Source organism: Patiria miniata, unplaced genomic scaffold, assembly GCF_015706575.1.
Source record: "Patiria miniata isolate m_02_andy unplaced genomic scaffold, ASM1570657v1 HiC_scaffold_1, whole genome shotgun sequence".
Classification (NCBI taxonomy): Eukaryota; Metazoa; Echinodermata; class Asteroidea; order Valvatida; family Asterinidae; genus Patiria; species Patiria miniata.
The window spans coordinates 24,102,190-24,125,428 of NW_024037047.1; the positions used below are offsets into that span (position 1 = coordinate 24,102,190).

Below are 23,239 nucleotides of genomic sequence, written 5' to 3' on the forward strand. Positions count from 1 at the left end.
TAGATAGAAGAGTGCATTATTTATTGTAGGGGGTTTGTTTTATCGAATTGAATAGGAAATATATTTTGTGAAAACAGATTATATTATTATTTAATTTTATGATTTTTTAAACATAACTATTTTAGTGCAGTATCACGAAAACATACCTATTGTGGTAATTTTATGAAATATATAAATTGCTTGTTTGTAAGTATCACTCTAGTTAAGTGGAACATGCCAAATGATCAGTCTTCCGGGTCAACTCAACTCAGTCGAGTCGCATGGATCAAAGGTCGTTGAGTGCCTTGGTTACAATTTACACAAAAGCCGCCTTGCCAACAGGTGCGTTCAGCTTCAACAGGTGTTTTCATTAATTAACACGGGATATACAGATCATGAGATGGCGGATTAAAAGTTGGTGTTTGCTCAGGAAGAGATTAGCTGAGAATCTTACTTGAGTATAAAGGCGATCGCTTCTGGGTTTTCGATTTAATTTAGTGGAGAAATTAAAGGTGAGTTGGACAATTTTCTCAGCAAAAAACATGAAGAAGTTGAACTTTTTACTTTACTCTTTACTAGTTTGAAGTTGTCAGAACTCGGGTGGTTGTCAAATGACTTAGAAAATAGAAGTTAGAATTGAAATCAGTGAAATTATAATAATACAGTTGTACTGCTCATTGTTTTTGTCTTTTCACATTGTGATTCAGATTTGATTAATTGATAACCAAAATTGACGGGTTGAAATGAAATATCTGGATCAATTAAGTGAATGTCAGACAAGTCGACCGTTGAGACAACTCGACTCGGGACAAGTCGACCGTTGAGACAACTCGACCGTTGAGACAAGTCGACCGTTGAGACAACTCGACTCGGGACAACTCGACCGTTGAGACAGCTAACGTGCACCGGAGATGCGCGCACAGGCCCGGCAAAAACGAACGATGTGCACGGACAATCACACTGCGCTATATCTGTGTCATAACTCCCAAACGGCGATCAGCCGCCGTCAAAATCCCCGGTACTATTTCCAAAACTAGGCCCAAAAACATGTGAGGCGACTTGTCTCAACGGTCGACTTGTCTTTCCATTTATCGCACATACGGTCGAGTTGTCTCAACGGTCGAGTTGTCTCAACGGGCGACTTGTCCCGAGTCGAGTTGTCTCAACGGTCGACTTGTCTGACCCCCAATTAAGTTAGCCTATAGGAAAAACATACTCCTAGAACTATGAGGCTCCACGTAGTGGTATGAGGCTCCACGTAGTGGTATGAGGCTCCACGTGGAGCCTCATAGTTCTAGGACTAGGAGTAGGAAAAACATGAAATGATACATGAAAATTGCTGGACCTATAAATTTATTATGCAGTCATGGCAGTGGCTATTGTTACGGCAGCCGCAATGGGATTTTCAACTGCTATCATTGCGGAACCATCTGGTTAAATACTAATAATAGTTTTCAACATCAGGATCTTTGGCTATTGGAACACAACCGAAAGGTTCTCGTACTTTATATTCCTTTAAAAAAATCCCCCAAAGCCACGGACTACGAAGAAAATGAAATCTACTTAAAACAAAAAAAGATTTGATAAAAACATGAAAGTAAAGAAAACTAAAAAAAAAAAATTGAGCATTCTGGCTGGGCAGGTGGTTAGAAATGTGATATAGATTCGCAATGGTGATTTCGCAATACCGTAACGATAGCAGTTGAAAATCACGTTACGGCTGCCGTATCAATAGCCACTACAATATTATTATAAAGTATAAATTAAAAATGAAAACATTTATATTTTAAGTGATTTATTGTAATTTTTTTGTTTAGTTTACCAGGATGAGTGGCCACGTCTTTCCGCCGGCGCCGATGACGCGGCAACAGGAGAAGGCTGAGTTGCAACATCTGAACGATCGAGTTCAGAACTACATCGCGAAGGTCCGCAAAATGCGGGAAGAGGCTAATAATGTAAGTTGAATGACACGGCGGGTGAACATTCAGTCAGTTGTATCCGACATTCTCTGACCACAAATTTGTCTGAACCAAATTTGATGATCTTAGTCAGATTTTTAACTAAGTGCATTCTAATTCACTTAGCAGGGTTCAACCTTAACTTTTTTTGTTCTCTAGCCAGCCGGGCTACTAAAACAGACTCTTAACTAGCCTGCGGCATTTTCACTAGCTTGCATGTTTTTCTTCTATAGAGTGTCTCATAAACAATGATGTGCATACATGTATTAAAAACGTGTATCCTGAGACAATCCTGTCAGTGTTTTTAATAAACAGATCTCATAATTTTAACCCTAAATAGTTAATAGAATTAGACACAAATTGATACAGGTTTGCTTTCTGAATTTAATAATTTAATTCTTCCTGTCCTTTCATCTTTGCCGGTGCCCAATAATTGTTGACTCGCCAGCCGAGCTACCTAAGGAATAGTTTGAATAGCCCGCTGCTGTTTTGACTATTATTTGGCTAGCGGGCTACCACTAAAGTCGAACCCTGCTTATAGTAAGTTTTGTGAAGAAATTTCAAAATGAAGTGACATTGCTTTTTCCTTTTGTGAAACCATGTTTTTTTCCCCAATTTTTTTTGATTCTGAGTTGGAATTGATTCTCAAACCTAAATATCGACCAAGAATTATCAAAACGGAAATTATTCTTTCTGTGCATTCAGATTGACTCCTCAGCACTCCTCAATGCAATGCGTGTCTTGGAGGATGAAGTCGCAGCTATCAAGAGCATGTACGAGAAGGAACTGGCCAACGAACGACGGAAGGTTGAAGACGAGATGGCTGGACGAAATCAGGCCGAAGTGCAGGCTCATCGCAACAAGCAGCTGGCCACTGATCTTCAGGACAGGTGTGTATTTTTATATTAAAAAAAAGGATTTAATAAAAAATGAGGGGGCCATTAAATCATCCTTACTCGAAACAGAGGCTGAATTGCGTAGGACGCAGCTACAACATGGTCGAGCCGAAGGCATTTTAAGGTACCTTAGGCAGCGGCCATACGACCCAAGTCTTGACCACGGAGCACAGCCAGATCAAAAGTGTTTTTTTTTTGCAGAGGGAAGCAAACCGGCGAAGCCAGAGTGAAACCCTTATTGGCACAGGAGCGAATCAATTAATACATAACTTGTTGTGTCCGTGCAACAAGGTCGTATCACTTATCAGTTTCAGAATGTCAAAAGGTCGTACATGTATCTCACTTAAAATAACCCGGATGTACACACAAAGTCAATGGACGTTGAGATACAACCTTGTTGCATGGAGCGTATATATGCACGAGATACGACTTTGTTGCAGAATGGAGTGATGACCTTGTTGCACTGACGTGACGAACTATCTACTGATATACATGTATGATCCGAGACGGGAATCGAACCCAGCCCACAGCTGTGAAAGGCGAGCGTCACACAAGTTATATTGTTATAACACTATCAGCTAAAAATTTTGAACACAACATAATATGCTCTCATTTTGACAGATTGTCCGTCGAGAACCAGCGCGGCCGGGCCCTAGCCGACGAAATTGCCGCTCTGCAGAGACTCTGCAGTCAGAAGGACGGTGACCTCCAACAGGCAAGGGCCAAAGGTGAAGACTTGACCCGGAAGCTAAGAGACATCGAAGACGATCACGCCGCATTGCAACACCACTCCGCAGACACGCAAAGGAGGTAGCTTACTTGTCTTATTTCATATTTTTAGGAATGAACTAAGTTAATACAGAATCATCAGGCTTATAATTTTTGGAACTGCCTGAACTCATCGGATAGTACAAAGAGCCACAGTTATGATTGATATTCACAATGTCAGTCTGATTACAATATCTGATGGATTAATAACCAAACTTAAACATCCCCCCTCTTCCTTTCACTATCCCCGCCTCTCGCCTAGGCTGGACCAGGAGACAGCACTTAGACTTGAAGCGCAGGATGTGCAACAGTCACTCAGGAACAAGATAGACTTCCAAGACCAACTGCATGCCCAGGTATAGGCTGACATGACAGGACTAATACTGGGTTCTGTTATTGTATGGTATAGTACACATACATGTACAAGTGGGGTGCTGTGGTCCAATGGTTACGGTGTTCGACTCGTATGCCGTGGTGCATGGGTTCGAATCCTGACCGTGGGAACATGGTGCTTGTGCTCTTGAGCAAGGCACTTTACCATTATTGCTTCGTCCTTCGGATGGGACGTAAAGCCGTAGGTCCCGTGTGTTGTGTAATGCACGTTAAAGAACCCAGTAACACTTATCGCTAAGAGAAGGGGTTTGCCCCGGTGTTTCTGGGAGTGGCTGCTTAATGCGCCGCAGCACCTTGTAAACCATTATAAAGGTGCTACATAATGGGTCTCATATTTCCCATGTACTTCATTTACCCGTCTCTAGTAATAGACATAATTTCCAGCGCCTTGAGTACCTAATTGTTGGTAGATACGTGCGCTATATAAGACTTAGGTATTATGTACTGCTTTGCATGGTATAGTATACAAATATTGACTGCTTTGAGTGGTGTAGTCAAACTAGCCTCCCGAGGTGATCTATGTATTACCATGTGATTCGCTCTCAGCCAATCAAGATTCAGAATCTGTGGGTGAGGTTATTGACTGCTTTGGGTGGTATCATATTGACTGCTTTGGGTGGTATAGTATAGCCTCCAAAGATGGTCAAATTACCACTCTATTCCTAAGGCAAAGGGTTGGTGACACACATTTCTAGTATGGGTTCAAATCCAGCTGCCAGGCATACGCTGTGGTCCTGCTGGGCAAGACACTTTAATTATACTTCTAAGGGAACTTGCCTCTTTCCACCAAGGAGTGGAAAATGTGTTCTCGCATTAGCTGGGGAGTAACCTGCGATGGACTTGAAAAGAGATATTCATTCAGTTATTCCATGCCACGGAATCCAGAGGAACACAGAGGCATGGGCCATATTCGACCTCAAGCAAACTTGAATCCTTGATCCTGATTGGTCAATCCATGGCAACAACAGTGTGGTATTATCCCATATGCCCCAGTCCATATCGCACTCCGTGCATCACGCTGCTCTAAGATGTGCCCGCCATTCCTGCGGAATGCATAGGTTAACCACTGAAACGTTCATGTGAAGCGTGCATATTCCATCTTTACTGTGCATCAAGTTTGCTTGAAGATAAAATTTGTTATCACACTCACTTGGAAAATGTCTGTGTTCCATATGCCACTCGCCAGACACAGACACTATAAGTTATCCCGCAACCGCTCGTGGAACACAAAATAATGTAGTGCATCTGTGTGGGACACAGACGCACTACATTTTCCGTGTTCCACGAGCGCGAGCGTGATAACGAATTTATCTTCGAGCAAACTTGACGCGCAGTACAGTTGAAACGAGCACGCTTTACACGAACATTCGGCAGTTTAGCGTATGCAGCTGGAATGTTGCTCGCATCTTGGAACAGCGGAATACGCGAAATGCGGTATGGACCGTGGCCGTGTTACATGGTTATATGTAGCACGGCTTGTTGCCTTGGAACGACCAATCAGGATCGAGGATTCAAGTTTACTTGAAGATAAACTTCATTATTCCGTGTTCCACTTGCGCTCATGCGAGGACTAATGCTGTATATATTAAAAGGACCTGGCTTTAGATACACATATTTGGATCATAGAAATGAATATTCTCTTGCAATAATTTAATTTCACTTTTTGTCCGATTTAGGAACTGAGCGAAGGCAGGAATCGACTGGACGAGAAAGCCAACCACATTTTGCAACTGGAGGCCAAGATTCGTGAACTCAGCAAGCCTGACAACACGCTGCACGAGGCCTTGCAGAAGGTCCGCGACGCAGCGGCGGCTGAACTTCTCAAATATAAAGAGGAGTCAGAGGCCACGTACCGGAAAAATGTAAGTATAAACACCTCGCGTCCTGGAGTTGGGCCAAACAAAATTATCACTGATGAGGTTTGAACAAAACCATAAGTGCCCTGTACTTCAGGGTAGCACATTATATTTGATGAATCCAGAAAACTATAGAGTGCTCCTCAGGCGGTTTGGGGCGGGATATGCAGGAAGTAACAGGCAGGGCTGTTTTGGGCAGTACAGGGAGTAACAGGCTTTGGTGGTTTGGGCTTGAACAAGGACTATAAATGAGTTAAAGGCATATAGGATCATTTCAGGTTTCAGGTTTATTTCCGTACTATAAGGTAAGTTGAATACTGTACACAGGGAAACATTTTAACAGAACTTGAAAAAAATAGTATGGGGAGGTCAGACAAGAAGCAGAAGCTTATACTGGGTCTGCCCCCTTCACAAGGAATACATGTAGTTATACAATTCATGATTAACCAAAGGAGATATCGATAATACATAACATATGTTATTACATTAAATTCATGACCTAGTAAAGTTACCAAATGTAATAAATAAATAAATTAATAAGTTACATGAAGTAAATTACCATCCTTAAATTTTAATGTGTTTTTAATAATTTTATTTTGCAAATAAAGTAATAATTTTGCTCTCAATCACCATTGACGTTAACCGCAGTGAGAAGTAGTTTTTTTATGATACATTTAACATTTGTAAACACTCAAAACCAAAACTGCCAAAATATTATGGAAAAGACCACTTGATTGAAAGTACATAATAGTATGAAACATCCTGTGAAATCGTTGAGCCTGGTGTGCTGTCATCCTTATGAAAAGAGGAATTTTGTATTAGTACCAGCAATGATTAGGACCTAACAATCGCTGAGAACAAACAGTTTTCTCAACTATTACATTAGTTAAATGGCTGTTAGCCAGCAGTTGACGTCATGCGTATGCTCGGGTATGCTACAGGGTGAGTCCAAAAAAGCGGAACCCAAACCCCCCAAAATATATTTCATATTTACAAAAATATGTAGCACCAAACATAATGACGACTGGAAAGCCAATTTCATAAGCTGCTTTTGGGGTTTTTTTGGGGGTTTTTTGGACGAAAGAGGTTTAAGGGCCATTGTGTTTAAATGGTTATATTCTTTGAACGGATTGAGCAATTTCAGTAATTTTTTTCATCTAAAAGTAGCTTATAAAATTGGCTTTCCAGTCATTATTATTTTTGGTGATACATATTTTTTGAAATATGAAATATAATGTTGGGGGTTTGGGTTTCCTTTTTTTTTACTCATCCTGTAGGTATATGTATCTATTACTTTCTAGAGGTTAACTCTCTGACTAATTGTTTTCATTTTATAACTGTTTAAGTATTTTTTTTTTTTCAGTTACAAGAGCTACAGGATCAGATGAGTCGAGACGCAGACAACATTGACAAGCTGTCAGCAAGCAACAAGCACCTAGCCGCTCAAATTGAAGATCTCAAAAACCAAATACACTCTCTTCAAACCAAGGTACGGCCAAGCTTGTATTAAAAGTTGCTGGCTACAACTTTGAACAATGAATTTTGATGTCATTTTTGGCATCAGGGTGCTGCAAACTTGACCATACTCCACTTGCTTTTTTATCCCCCTGGCTTTCAAGCCAGACAGGGGGATATTGCGATCGTGTATTCCTTCTGTGTGTCAGTCAGAAGCTCATCACAAGTCCTCACAAGTCCATCATAAGTCCTCCGATCCCAAGTAAAGTCACAAGCTATTGACCAGACTTGTGACTGGACTTGTGTTTCACTTGTGACTGGACTTGTGATTTACTAGTGACTGGACTTGTGATTTACTCATGACTAGACTTGTGTTTCACTTGTGACTGGACTTGTGATTTACTTGTGATTTACTTGTGACTGGACTTGTGACTGGACTTGTGATTTACTTGTGACTGGACTTGTGACTGGACTTGTGACTGGACGTGTGACTGAACTTGTGACTGAATTTGTGACTGGACTTGTCATTTACTTGTGATTGGAATTGTGAATGGACTTGTGACTGAACTTGTGACTGGACTTGTGATTTACTTGTGACTGGACTTGTGACTGGACTTGTGATTTACTTGTGACTGGACTTGTGATTTACTTGTGACTGGACTTACGATTTACTTGTGACTGGACGTGTGACTAAACTTGTGACTGAATTTGTGACTGGACTTGTCATTTACTTGTGATTGGACTTGTGACTGGACTTGTGACTGAACTTGTGACTGGACTTGTGATTTACATGTGATTGGACTTGTGACTGGACTTGTGATTTACTTGTGACTGGACTTGTGATTGGACTTGTGACTGAACTTGTGACTGGACTTGTGATTTACTTGTGACTGGACTTGTGATTTACTTGTAACTGGACTTGTGACTGGACTTGTGATTTACTTGTGACTGGACTTGTGATTGGACTTGTGACTGAACTTGTGACTGAACTTGTGATTTACTTGTGACTGGACTTGTGATGAACTTGACTACTATACTGCTGAGTATCTTCCAGCTTTAATGCTGAGTGGAAGCAAAGGTGCTGATGTATCGAACCCATGACCAAAACATTTTCTCATTTGAACCTTTCACATAACATTTTTTTTGCAATGTTTCAGTTCGTGTCCACGGAGCAGCAGAACCGCAACCTGACGGACCAACTGAGCCAGGAACGGGAGGGTGCAGCAGCGCACATCCGGGCCCTGGAAGGTAAACTCTGCAACATGCAAGACAGCCTGGTGCAGAAGATGCGGGAAATCACCTTGGCAACAGATGCTAAGCAACCGGTCCGGGCCGAGATCGAGGCGCTGAGGGCTCTAGTCGAAGATGAGGAGAGAAAGTAAGAATTGGGGAAGGGGAAAGGGATGACTTTTAAAATCTCAATTTTTTTGTTTTTTAAAGAGTTTCAAATTTTTTCTCTTCAAAAGTGTGTTCCTTGTTTCAACCAGCATACGTGTCCTAACCTAGCAAAATGAGGCTTATGTCCTCAGAGCTACTTTGAAGTTGCAAGTGCTTGAATAAGTTTTTGCTGTGGAAAACAAAAGAAACTGTCAACTTTTTCACCCACATAATGTCCAAATTCATAAAGGGCCAATTGTGCTAACTATAGCAGAAAATTGTACAAACCTTATAAGCTCTATTTCATGTGTTAACAGTTGCACGCGCGTGGACATTTCATTGTTGCGTCACTGATTTAAGTAACTTTTTTTCTCTAAGGTTTGAGTGTCGTTTGCCGTGCTTTCTGCTTACGGTCTCCATGGAATAGACGGAGGCCCTGTTAGCAGAGAAACGTGTGCTATATGGGTGATATCAAAATGCAGTAGCGAGCATTTTTTTTTTAATTCCCTTGGAAAAACTAATTAGTGTCAAAGAATTCTTACGGCTCATTTTGTGGGATCTTGTTATATCCGTAACCGTGAAGTTGACAAAGGGCGTCTTGGAAGTACACGCTTGGTTGTACACTTTGTTTTCAATTTCTTATATTGCTTCCAGGCTTATGAACATCACTGGTGACCCTATACGCCGCCCGGTATCCTTGCCTGCCGCCCTGCGTTCCAACACACCGGTGACCGCCTCACGTAGCCCGACCCTCCCCAGATCAACTTCGCCGATCAAGGGATACGACAACATGACTGGAATGTCGTCGAGCGTCACGCAGCTCAGCCCAAGAGGTAGAAAGATTCTGACCAAGTTTGAGAGTTCTAACAAGTCAATCACAAGTCATTACAAGTCAATCAAAGAATCACAAGTCAATCTCAAAAAATCACAAGTCAATCACTAGTCAATCTCAAGTCAATCACATGTTAATCACAAGTCAATCACATGTCAATCACAAGTCAATCACAAGTCAATCACAAGTCAATCACAAGTCAATCACAAGTCAATTACATGTCAATTACATGTCAATCACAAGTCAATCACAAGTCAATCACAAGTCAATCACAAGTCAATCACTAGTAAATCTCAAGTCAATCACAAATCGATCGCATGTCAATCACTAGTCAATCACAAGTCAATCACATGTCAATCACAAGTCAATCACTAGTAAATCTCAAGTCAATCACAAGTCGATCGCATGTCAATCACTAGTCAATCACAAGTCAATCACTAGTAAATCTCAAGTCAATCACAAGTCGATCGCATGTCAATCACTAGTCAATCACAAGTCAATCACATGTCAATCACAAGTCAATCACTAGTAAATCTCAAGTCAATCACAAGTCGATCACAAGTCAATCACAAGTCAATCACAACTTCATCACAAGTCAGTCACTAACTAATTACAAGCCAATCACAAGTTACATCATAGGTCAGTCTTAAGTATCTTAAGTCATCAGAAGTCAATTACGAGCCAGTTACAGCCAATCCAAAGTCAGTCACAAGTCAGTTAAAATCAGTCACAAGTCAGTCACAAGTCATCATAAGTCAATCACACTCATCCAGTTTTACCGAAGTCACAAGTTATTGAAATAAAATGTTATGGAGGTATCTGTTTGTCATTGTTAATCCCATGTGATCGGACTTGTGATGGACATGCGATCACTCAGTAGAGCATTGTCAATGTCTTTCCTACCTGCGTGTCTCTTGCTACTCATTCAAAGTACTCATCAACACAGCCTTGGTGCTTTAGGCCTATGTTCTACCTTATATTTTAGAATGGGGACTCAGGAAAACATGACTATTACACTCTTTGAGCTTTTGACATGCCACACCTTCTTGAAAATTATAATGTAAAGTAGCTTTTTGTTTTTCATTAAATAAGAAGCAGGTAGCCTTAGATTTAACTTGAAGGTACATGGGAACATTTGCTTTTCGTCTTTTTTTTCTCTTCATTTGAAGCAACCAAATTGCTCAAAATCGTAAGATTAAGGGTGCATAACAACTAAATCTCCTGACGATGACTAGAGCAGGCTTGTCAAACATTGAGACCAAAGACAAGTTCTTTTAGAACTAATAAGCAGGATTGTTCTTATCAGAACTTAAAACTACTTAGCGAAAGTTGATAATAAGCAGGACAAGTTCTTATCAGAAATAAATATCCACTGAGCGACATTAGTTATTATCACATGGTGTTACCGCAAACCGAAACGATACTGATACTCCGCCACGCAAAGCCTTAAATCTTATAACAACTAAATTATTGAAGGTTCAGCTCAGTGGATACTATACATTTTGAGAAAACAGAAAACGCATGCACAATTTTTGAGTCTCATTACTCTCGTAAACTAGCTTATGTTGGTAACGCACTTACAAAAGCTGTGCCCATCGGCACATTTTCTTTAACCACCTTCAGGGATTCTTTTCTTCGTAATGATCCAGACAAAATAATTTCACAAGGTGTTTGGTACCAGTCCTATCTTCACTTTGAGCAAGGATTTTCTTGTTATCCAGTTCGCGCCGGGATTATTTTGACAAGAACGGAAACGAGGCGTGGGATTTACTTCCACTCAACCTCAATGCCAGGCGGGTTGAAGCCATCACCCTCGGGCAGCACACTCAAATTTCCGGCCTCGCTCACTAAGAGCGGGTCGTTGACGGATATTTCTGGCCTCGCTCCCTGCGTGTTTATCCGTCATCCATTCCAAATACCGCAAACCTTTGCGTGTACACACATCGAACTGGTTAAATCATTGGGTACGTTTCAGGGTAATTGCAAATGTGTCCCTGTGTGCCTTTAAGAATGACGATGCAGAAAAGAACTTATGAAGTACAACATGCCTATTCCTTTGTTAAAATGGTTACAATTTAACCCTTTTTTCACCAGCTATCAAGCGGCCCGCCTCTGTGCCAGTCTCCCCCATGGGGCAAGGCAAGGACTACTTTGACTCCATGTTTGGTGACCTTCAGAAGAGCACCAAGGTCTACCCCCGGCTCCACCCTAAGTCCAGCCCGCCGGTCAGACTGGCGTCCACCACGCACGACTACACGACGGCCACATCAAGGTATGTGGAAACAAATATTGAAAACTTTACTGTTTGGCCCAATTTCAAATTTCTTGGGGTTGTGAGAGGTCTTGAGACCAACGTGAGAGCTCCACTGTATATGCACATTCAGGGTTCCCAACCACTCTGGAAATCAGGGGAAACCTTGAAAATAAGTTTCTATTTTTCCAGTCAGGGAAACCTCAGGGAATTTGACAGTGACCCAGAAGGGAATGGTTTTTGCCAGTTTGGCGTATGTGCATCTTGTGCCATGTGTCCAAGTTGTGTTTATTGACTGACTGATCATGGTGTACATTTGGCTTTATGATAGAGGACAGACACACAAAGGGAGAACTATATGATTTTTTCAGACCTTGGGTCTTTTGTTGAAAATGGTCCTCGATTGTACGGTTACGTGCTTTGTCTATGGGAGAGTGTTATATTACAGGGACAAGGGGAAACACAAAGCATTGTCCTCGGGCGTATGGAAATTCACGACTGTGTGGATTTTTCAGTGTTTATGCAGTGTGAATATGATCTCTAGACAATAACAATTGGCTGTGCTACACCACCTCTTGAATTTATTTAAGCAACCTCATTATTAAAAGTGGAAATATTTCTCGTGGAATTTTGGACATTTCTCAGGGAAATATCATGGAATTATGTTTTCATAAAGTGCTGGGAGCCCTTTGCATTACATGTTTGTATGCTAACTGGTTCACAGGCGTAATGCGTGTGCACAAACCTGCAACATCGTCGCATTGGCACATGGGCGCACGGCAGCATTTGCGTTGTCATAAACAACAACAACAAAAATGTCATATAGCAAACTGGATATATTTATCGTCTGAACTTCTAGGCTTGTATGCTGGGGTTTGTTAAATCAGTTGAATCACAAGCCAGATCATAATTTAAGACAAAGGAATGCCCTTGTCACAGCTAACTTTTGATTTGAATGTGCCTAATGCCTGATAGTACTTGTTGTAAAAACTAATGCTAGCACGATTTTTGTGAATTCACAGAACAAAATTTTAAAAAGTTGAAAAAATATCGCCGCAAATGATATTCAAATAGTGATTTTGTGATGTGGGAACTGGCCTTTCATGTGTTAAGATGAATTGTTCCTTCAAAGGTTTTTAATTTTTTGTTACAGCACCACGGGCTCAATCAAGATCTTAGAAGTCAACGAAGACGGTCGTTTTGTCCGTCTCTTCAACACGTCTCCGAGAGACGATCTGGAGATCGGTGGCTTTATGATCCAGCAGAATATCGGTGGTCACCCGGTGGCAGTATACCGCTTCCCACCAAGAACTCGCTTCAGAGCTGGCTCAACCATAACAGTAAGAGATTAACAATCTTTTCCCCAGACTGGAATTTATTTCAAACCCTGTTTTTTGGTCACTAACTGACAGCACAGCGCGTGTGTGTTGGTTCATGTATGGTGACGAGGTGTGCACAACCCTTTGGCATCTTTGTGTGCAATATTGGCAACGTGTTCAAAATGTCCCTCTCAGTGGTCCCTCAAAACTTTCTCTTAAGGGACTGCAGCAGCTGATCGAGGTGGGGGTTACGTGCCCAGCCCCTCCCTTTTCGCGTTGTGAAACACCCCCCCCCCCCCCCACAACTGGAAGAAATTGCAAATGAAAGACCAATTCCATTAAAGGCGTCAAAAATGGCTTATAAAACCTCAGCATATGAAAAGGGATATAAAAATACGTTTGTACTGCACAGAAGATAAGAAAAACAGGAAAACAACAACTGTGTTTATAGCCGGACCCACCTCCGTCCATAACTCTACCCTTCCTCTTCCAATATACAATTATTTGCTTAAAAGGTTAATGAAACTGGGTCCCGGCAATATGAAGCCCTGCATATAAGTAGCCTTCCACTACAATCTAAGGATCTTCCCCCCCCCCCCACCTGATCCATCATCCTAACCCGTTTCCTTATTTGCAAAACCTTGTACAAACCTCAACACCCTTGTTTTCATTGTTTGCCTCAGGTTTGGTCTGCCTCCAGCCTTGCCCAGCACAACCCGCCGACGGATCTCCTGTGGAAGGAGCAGAACAAGTGGGGCACGGGACCCGAATGCACCTCCATCCTCTGCAAACCCAACGGCCAGGTAAACAACAGATTTGAAAACCACTGCTCTAGCGTTGGTTGATTCATGACGTAAAATGTAACGTGCGGCTGCACGCTAATAGTAGTGTACGAAGTGTCTCACATCAAACGAGTGTCAAAACGTCATCACAAACTTCTTGGTCACAGCTCTGTGTTGTGCATTATGTAGTCTCAATGTGGGAGGCTGTGGTTCAATGTTTACGGTGTTCGACTCGTGTGCCGTGGTACATGGGTTCGAATCCTAACAGGGAACATGGTTCTAGTGTTCTTGAGCAAGGCACTTTACCATTATTGCTTTGTCCTTCGGATGGGACGTAAAGCCATAGGTCCCTTGTGTTGTTTAATGCACATTAACCCAGTAACACTTATTGCTAAGACTAGAGAGGGGGTTGGCCCCGATGTTTCTGGCAGTGGCTGCAATATGCGCCACAGCACCTTGTAAACCCTTTATAAAGGTGTTACATAATGGGTCTCATATTTCTCATCAACTTCATTCACCCGTCTTTAAAATTAGACATAATTACGAGCTCTTTGAGTGCCTAATTGTTGGTAGATATGTGCGCTTTATAAGACTCCGGTATCATTATTATTATAGTTTTGGTCCAAGAGCGAATTTTGATTGGAACAATGTAGGGACACTGGGAGAAATTTCGAGCATACCTCACTCATGCTATAATCAGGCTAATGTGTGTACGTGAGGGATGCCCTGAATTTCTTACACAGGTTATTAGCCTTATAGAAAGATTCCAAAGTTTTTGGTTATGTCACAAATTCGAACCCAGGTGAAAATTCCAGTTGAAACCATATCAGCTAGTTTCAACTGATACCTCTTCACTCCATTACCAGTAGGTAACTGGTTCCTTTAACTGGTTTTTATCTGATACCCTGTTCACTTCATAAGAATTACCAGTTTATAACTGGTTTGTTTTTAACTGGTTTTAACTGGTTTCTGTTGAAACCAGTTGAACTTATACTAGTTGAATCCAAACGGAACCAATTGGAGACCAGTTTATTCCACTTGAAACCGGTTAATGTTTTAACCAGTTTCAACTGGAATTTTCATCTGGGAAACAATCTGAATTTTTTGTGTTTTTTTTTCTCATTTCTCTTTTCTCAAAACTTGCAGGCAATTGCATGGACCACGGCAGCCCATCGCTTCACCAAGACGGCCAAGAGTTACGACACGGCCAGTGAGAGCTCAGGCAGCCGATTGGACGATACACAGGATGAGGATTGGGGGGAGTCGCAGCCCCACCCTGAGATAGAGGTTGAAATGAACGGACGACCAGTGACTGCATTGAAGAGGTAATTTAGTTCGATTTAATGGTGCGGCTAAACACAGAAATTGGCTATTTTTGCTTTGATGCGACTCCAGAACATCAGTCTGGAACAATCTTATTAAATTCCTATTCCAGTACGACCTTTTAACTTTTCCCTTTGTCTTCCCCAGGGAAAAGGAAGAGTTCCCGTCATTGTCGGCCGCCAAGCACCCCAGCGGCCAGTACCCCGGGTCACCGACACACCCGAGTACCGGTCAACCTCGGGTCAAGACTTTAGGCAATGATAATAGCAGCCTGTGTCGACAGACGCGCTCGCAGAACTCCAAGCCAGTTCCTGACGTAGTCGGAGGTATAAGCCTAACTCCTTGGCGCATTTGTTTATACAACCTTCCTGAATGACCCAAAATCCTCAACGGTGTGGAGAACCAATGGCCTCTATCTTCTCTGAATGCTAACTTTTTAGAGGCATCATGATGCCTCTAAAAAGTTAGCATTCAGTTCCATGTAAAGTACCAGCAGATGGGCTGTATTTTTAAGTCATGCAATATCCGTTCAAAAAAAAAATCCATGCGGATTTTGGAAGGAAATATTCCTCCACATTGCAGGAAGCAATGGCACATTCTTTGTGCTTCATCTTTCAATGTCCACCAAGTAATCTTCAATCCTGCAAAATCCCTCAAAACCTTCTGATGGATTTTGAAGGATCTGGGAAGTTTGAGGGTAAATTCTCCAATCAGGTGGTGTTTAACTTTGCATCCATTCTGTCCTTATCCTGTGAAACCCACAGCAGGCCTGCCAACAATGCGTGAGGCTCACGCATTACAGGTTAAACTTATGCTCTCACACCCACACGGGATTTCTCAGCTAAAAAAGCTAATAAATAATTGACTCCAAACTCGAAAATGGGTAAATGATGATCTTTTGCTAAAAAAAAAAATGGTTAAAGAGGACACAAATTGCCTCAGATCGCAACACAGAGCGTCTAGAATCCACATTTTTTGGGGCCCTTAATAAGCTGGCCAAGAACCCCACGCCGTTAGGGCTTCGCGTTCGCAATAGTTCTGATCAAGCTCCATCGCAAAATTCTCACTCCCAGCTCTTACTCAAAGTTGGCAGCCCTACCCACAGGCACTTCCTCTTCCCGCAGTTTTAGAATTGAATCCTTTTGAACATTTTTCTTCTTTATTCCAGGTGTATTGTATGCAGGCTCTGGAGTAGGAGCAACTCGCACAGGGGCAGCCCAGCTGAGAAAGCCCATGAGAACTAGCCCAACCAAGGGGGTAAGTGATGAATCAAGAGCAACATATGGCCAACCATAGTTTGAGCTACTTCACCCGAGATGACTCTTGTCAATTGATTGTTTGAGACCAGTTTATATTAGAAAAGGCAAGTTAGATTTAGGACCATTCATTATGTACAGCGTGTCTCCAAAAAAATGTAGCAGTATAAAACAACATTTTTTTCTGAGGAAACTAAATCATTTTGTTTTGGTGAAAACATTACCAGAGATGATAAGAGTGTTTCTTTTCCATGGACAGGATTTTTGTTCTGTGTGATATAGACCTGTTGATTAAAAGTTTCAGCAAAGCTTGTAAAGACTGTCGAAATCTGTTTGGGCCACTTTTCAGATTATCTGGTATCTATTGAAAGGCATTCACATACCGTCTTGGTATGTGAATGCCTTTCATAATATATACCAGATAATTTGAAAAGTGGCCCAACGTTTGAATTCAAGTCCTTTCATTTAATTAGCTGTATCTCTGGACTGGGGTGTCTAAATGAGATGGGATGAAGACCATTGTGTAGAATATTTAATACACCTTCAGACTCTAAAAATAAGTTTTGCAAAAGAGAATGCTAGTATTTTTATGATGTATGGATTGACTGCTGCATTTTTATTGACACACTCTGTATTCTGCATCTGCACACTAAATTAAAGTGCAAACGTCTGTAGTCGAATGATGGTCGAACGTCATCACATGAATTCTCTGTCCTGACTCTCTGCTGTTCATAATGATACACGCTGCTTCAGTGCGACCAACCTTAATAGGCAGGTCCTGAATAGTTGACTGGATTTTAGTCCAACTATGGCCAACAACTGTTGGTTTGAGTAAGACGGACTATAGTGTCAACATTTTGTGTTTGAAATTGCTCCAATATGCAGTACTTTGTGTACATTAAATAATGAAAGGTTTGCGGAAACACCATGTGCGAATGATTTCTCAACTAAGAGAATGGTTCTGAAAAGAACCAGAGGTATAAACTCGACGTTCCGGTCAGTATACTCTGACCATCTTCAGGAGAGTGCCTAAACTCTATGAAAGTAAACACGTAAGTAGCAAAAGCGAAATCAGTGAAGTGTGAAGTTACATCCTGTGTGGATGCCAAGTAGCGGGGATCCTAGAGCAAGCTTGTTGCCCACTGAAGTGGAACAGTAGGGCTGCAGTGTCAGTAAAGGGAGGACCTAGGGTATAGGAGACCCATCAGTCTAAGGTGAAGGTCAAGGACCTAGGGTATAGGAGACCCATCAGTCTGGAGAAGTGGGAGCCAGATGTCGTTGAGTTTATACCTCTGGTTCTTTTCCGAACCATTCTCTTAGTTGAGAAATTATTCGCACATGGTGTTTCCGCAAACCTTTCATTATTTAGTATCTCCACCATGCAAAGCCTCAAATATTACTTATTTGTGTACATTATTTTGGAATTTTGAACTGTTACTCAATGTTTTTGTGTTTCAGATGACCAGTGGCTCCATTCGTTACAGTGCTCAGCCCAGTCCTTTCATGTCACCCCACCAAGAGCACTACGCCAACCTGAACTCCATCACCGCCAGCCAGCGAGTCAGCTTCCAACCGCCCATGCCACGCCCACCGGTGATCTCATCGTGGTAATGTGGTCATGAATATATGCAAGATGTAACCTGGGCCACGCCCACCTGTCATCTCATCATGAATATGCAGGATGTAACCTTGGCCACGCCCATTTGTGTTTTCATCAAGGTATAAATTGAAAATGAATGTATGTGATCCAATCTTGGTCACACCCACTGTTTATTTCATCAATATGACGAAAGTACAGGATTCAACCTAAGGCACGCCCACCTGTCATCTCATCAGGGTAATGAGATCATGAATATGCAGGATGTAACCTTGGCCACGCCCATTTGTGTTTCATCAAGGTATAAATTGAAAATGAATGTACGTGATCCAGTCTTGGCCACGCCCACTTTTGAATTCATCAAGGTGACGAAACTGCAAGATCCAACCTAGGGCACGCCCACCTGTGATCCAATCAGGGTAATGCAATCATGAATAGCAGGATGTAACATCGGCGAGACCCATTTGTTATTTCATCAAGGTAATGGAAAATAAATATATGTGATTCAATCTTGGCCATGCCCACTTGATTATTGTATTTTATGTAAGTATTTTATGTAAGGGATATTAAATCCGAATTTCAGCCCAGGAAATTAATTTTTGTTAAAATAGGGGTATTTTGAAAATACGCTTTCAAACTCGAAAACTTTAGTACACGAGAACAAAGAAATGACTCCACCAGGATACAAATTCCAGTATGCGTGATCCAATCTTGGCCACGCCCGTTTTTGCTTTCATCGAGGTAATTGATAATGAATGTGCGAGATCCAGAAGGATCAGGGTCATCAGGGTCTTACAAAAAGAATATGGAAGATGCAACCTAGGCCACGCCCACCGGTGTTTTCATCAAAGTAATGCAATGAATTATGCAAGCTGTAACCTGGGCAATGCCCCCATATACTTCCCTCATGGCAAGATATTATTTATGAATATAGGTTTGACCTATCATTGTTCTTTTTATCATGGTAATTTGCTAACAAATATGCATAGTTTGTAACCCATGCCACACCCACTTTTGGTTGCACAATGGAAACATAAAAATTACATGACTATGCAAGAATTGTAATGATTAGTTGCCGTACTGTTTATATCAATCCATCATTGCTTCAAAACCATTTAACTTTTTTCCCCATTTTAGTTTCTGTGAACCTTAAGGCACAAATACGGCAAAAAGCTCCCTCTACGGTGATTAGCTGACCTTTGAAGTGTACTTTTATCCACTCACAATGTTGTCCACAGCTCGTCCATTTTGTTTATGTATCTCTCATATTAGGCCAAGGGAAAAAAATAAGCCAGTTTCTCGTCTCCACCCGCTTCCTTTTTGGTTTTTTAATTCATACATTTGCAATATATTTTGTAAATTTTGCCAATATAGGCCTGTCTTTTTAAGTGTTTCCAACACAATTGTAGCGATGTAGAAAGGATGATGGCCTGTAGACACCATTTTGTATCAGCAAAAGATTCGAGAAAATGGAAGAATCTATCCGCCACCTTGGGGAAAAAAAGTGGGGCTGCTTCCTTCATTTTTTTCAAAAAGTCCGGACGAGAAACCATTTTTTTTAATACTCGGCTTATTGCTTGAAGTATCTGTATGAATAGACAGGCACAGACCAGATGAAATATGGTCATTCCCAGCCAAACCAAAAACAAATACAGACATTCCTCACGGATCCTGTCTTCATTTTCTTGTAGATGACGTTGAATATTTTGGAGTGCGTCATCGCTCATTTTTTTCGCTTGATGAAGTTTCAGCTGCCCCTTACCTTAATGATCAAGTGTGTATTGCTTGGATGCAGAACTCATTGCTGTTGTTTCATAAGGAAAGAAACTGAGTGGACATTTTCCCATACGTTTCTAATGAACTAAAGGCACATAGGATCATTTACTTTTCATGTTGTTTTTTTCGTTTCCAATAATAACACCACTCAAAATCCAAAGAAGAATGTTCAAGATCTAACCTGTTGAAGTTTCAGCTCACTCTATATCAGTTTTCGAGAAAACAGTGAAACACCATGCACAACCTTTTTGATCACGTACGAAACATGATTTCGTCTGTGGCACTCTATATTTACACAAATTAGTCAATTGACCGATCGTAGTTAGAAATCACCTACATTTCTTGATTTCTTCTAAATGACAGCAAACCAGACCGAATAATTTCACTCGGTGGTTAGTACCAGTACGATCTTTAATCAAAGTAAAGGTTTTGATAATAATTCGGTGGATTACTTTTTGTATAAATGCAAATGATCCTATTTGCCTCAAGTTTTAGTTTTGACTATATGTGTCTTTTACATGTTCATTTACATGTAGGCCTAATTTTAATAATAGAAATGACACATGGTGCTATAATGTTTGCGCACAAGGGAGCAAACTTTGATAACATTTTCTTATCCTCAAAATCGTTTTTCCTGAAACCAAACTCGAAAGTAGATGTGATATATACTTGTGATTCATTCGCTGAGTTCGGGAAACGGGCGTTACTTTTGTTGATATTACCGTCATTTTTAGTTGCAATTCGGAACGATGTTTTTTGTTTCGTTTTGCGTTGTCGATCGTTCGCATAATGTTGGTGTTCATGATTAGTCGAATGTCCCCTGCGCATGCGCCACACCGGGCTGGACGATTGTTCGAGAAATAAGGTCATGTTCAAGTAGTTCCACGAAGATTTTGTCTGATCTGCTCTGTATAGCCTAATACTTCTCTATTTTAGTGATTTCAACAGCCCTTGAAATTCCAAACAATGTTTGGACTGGCTGGCGCGAAGTCCAGTCGTTTCATGCGCGCCAGAATATGTTGCCATGGTAACTGGCAGCCATGTTAACTAGAATGGGCAAATCTTGTATAGCATGATTAGCAACGATGGGGAATTGATAACAGTGTTTGCGTTCAAAAGCCATTGGAACATTCGCGAAGGCAAACAAACACTTGAAGTCCGTGTTTAAAAAAAAAAAAAATAGGGAAATATTTGGGCACACTATATTATTGTGGATCGAGTTTTTAAAACTCACCAGTAACATTTTCAGTGCGCATCGCGCGTGTGGCTAATTATTTCTTGAGTCGGAATATAAAAATATTTGGGAGAATCGCGTGTTTTATTAGTTAGATTAAATGAAATGTTTCCGAGAAAAACCGCAATGACTCAAAATCTGTTTCACAGTCATCAAAAATGGGTTGAGATGTATTCTACACAGTGAATATTCTTGTCGACATGACTCGTTTTCTACATAAACGAACGGCATTGTGAAACGACGATGGGCGATTTTAATAATAGCGAAATGTGCCTTTGTTTTGCTACGAATGAAAAAAAAACTCGTAACAGTTTGAGTATCGTCCGTACTCGCACACTGCTTACATCAATATTGCTCCATAGAAGAAAATAATCATCAGTTATATGGAAAACAAGCTTTCTGACTCATTTTTATCCCATGGCAGTTGCCAGCAATTTTTTTTTTTGGTTGTTTTATTTTCCTAGAATTATTTCCTATTTTGGAAGAATTATGTGTACCTTAATCAGGAACTCCCACTGCATAATTCTGTAGCGTTTTCCAAGTAATGCCAAATGAATTGCTTCTGATAACTTCAGTATTTCTTTCTTCAGACCATAATCGTTCAAAAGGCCTTGCTGAAACAAAGTCTCCTTAGGCCAAAAAAAAAGTCTTTGGTTTCTGGTATTGAACTTGCCCCAAAATTGGTGCGGCGACGCGGCTTTTTTTTTTTTTTTTTTCCTTTTTTTTCTTCAAATGTCGGCTGATGACTGCAAAATTACCAGACTAAATTTAGTGCAAAATATATGGGAGTCCAGAGAGGCCACATAAAGCTTATACTCGATCGTAACCCCATCTAAAACACGTTAAACTTCCAGTCAAACCAGTGAGTTTGGCGGTTTTGAGACATCATCTTACATTGAAAAAAAAAACTTTTTTTCATTTTGCCGACGCGCATGGCTACGGCGACGTGTGCGCATACCAGAAACCGGATACTTTTTTGGCCTTATAGCCATATAGTCATATTCTGTTCGGTTCCAATAAACAAACCCCACTCAAAACCCAATGAAGAATGTTCAAAACCTAACCTGTTGAAATTCCAGCTCAGTGGATATTACACTTTTCGAGAAAATAGTGAAAAACCGTCACAACCTTTTGGTCACGAACCGTGGCGATTTCGCCATGATAGCACATGTGCTTCCAAAAATCATTCCACTAACTGATTGTTAGAAATCGCTTATACATTTCTTGATTTCTTCTAAATGACAGCCAGCCAGACGGAATAATTTCACGGGGTGTTTAGTACCAGTGCGATCTTTTAATCCAAGTAAGCTTTTTTGATAATAATTCGCTAGGCTACTTTTTGGATAAATGCAAATGATCCTAAGTGTATGCCTTCAAAACTGTGACGTTGTATTATGTCAGAAGGTTATAGCTTGGGAATGCAAACATAAACAGCCACATTTTCCATGTGACTGGAGACTCGGTATGAATGCTGTATTTGTTTGGTTTTGCCATTGCTGGGCTAAGGGCCGGATGATTTATGATAGCGTTTTCCATTCCCCGTACTTTTTGTGTCAAGGAAATGGTATCACTATCAGCCACGCGATAATCACGCATATGCGGGTGAATTTCTTGGGTTTTGTACGGAAGCATTGTTGGGCGTCTGTAACCCCCAGAAAAAAAGGGCTTTTACATGTTTTTGTCGCCACAAAGAACTCGACCTACAAAACTCGGCCGATTTTATTGTCGGTGGATATTGTGGCTCTATGACTCACTCAAAAGTGAATAACTTATAGGCCTACATGTATATTGGTATTGGAAAATAACAATTGAACACACACAAGAACTATTTTCGGGGTCAAACTCGACATACTGCTGCGGGTATACATCTTTACTACCCGTGCTGCTGCACGGCAAAAGTGTTATCTATATAGAAAAATACAAAAAATTGCGCGTTTACCGTATGAAACATTGGAATATAAGTTTTTGTACGGCGAGTCTGGAAAGAATGTTTCTGCGAAATCTGTCTTGGAAACAAAAATTGTTTAAAACCGAAACATAGTAGCAATATTTCATGACTCAATTCGTTAAGCAACTGTTATATGTGATGCACTTTTTTGAAGATGATTTTATATAAAATATGCAGTGTGGTAATTTGAAAAGGGATATGAAAAACTTCGACCGATCGCATGTACATTTTTGAACATT

At 40.9% G+C, this 23,239-nt stretch overlaps 1 protein-coding gene across 1 annotated transcript; it reads left to right on the forward strand.

Annotated features, from left to right (window-relative positions):
* The first annotated feature begins 238 nt into the window (after positions 1 to 238).
* On the forward strand, positions 239 to 21,792 carry LOC119726258 (prelamin-A/C-like). The gene is made up of 16 exons (XM_038197890.1): positions 239 to 491; positions 1,797 to 1,934; positions 2,643 to 2,827; positions 3,455 to 3,643; positions 3,864 to 3,957; positions 5,671 to 5,856; positions 7,214 to 7,339; positions 8,463 to 8,683; positions 9,337 to 9,515; positions 11,609 to 11,786; positions 12,919 to 13,105; positions 13,768 to 13,887; positions 15,013 to 15,191; positions 15,337 to 15,515; positions 16,358 to 16,446; positions 17,904 to 21,792. The coding sequence occupies exons 2-16, from the start codon at positions 1,806 to 1,808 to the stop codon at positions 18,054 to 18,056; spliced, it is 2,394 nt and encodes a 797-aa protein (XP_038053818.1). The 5' UTR covers positions 239 to 491; positions 1,797 to 1,805; the 3' UTR covers positions 18,057 to 21,792.
* The last annotated feature ends 1,447 nt before the right edge of the window (positions 21,793 to 23,239 follow it).

Bases quoted from the DNA above. Each gene is read 5' to 3' on its own strand.
- LOC119726258 (XM_038197890.1), top strand. From the start codon at position 1,806: ATGAGTGGCCACGTCTTTCCGCCGGCGCCGATGACGCGGCAACAGGAG. The intron at 7,340-8,462 runs GTACGGCCAAGC...GCAATGTTTCAG, and splicing joins TACACTCTCTTCAAACCAAG to TTCGTGTCCACGGAGCAGCA. The intron at 13,106-13,767 runs GTAAGAGATTAA...TGTTTGCCTCAG, and splicing joins GAGCTGGCTCAACCATAACA to GTTTGGTCTGCCTCCAGCCT.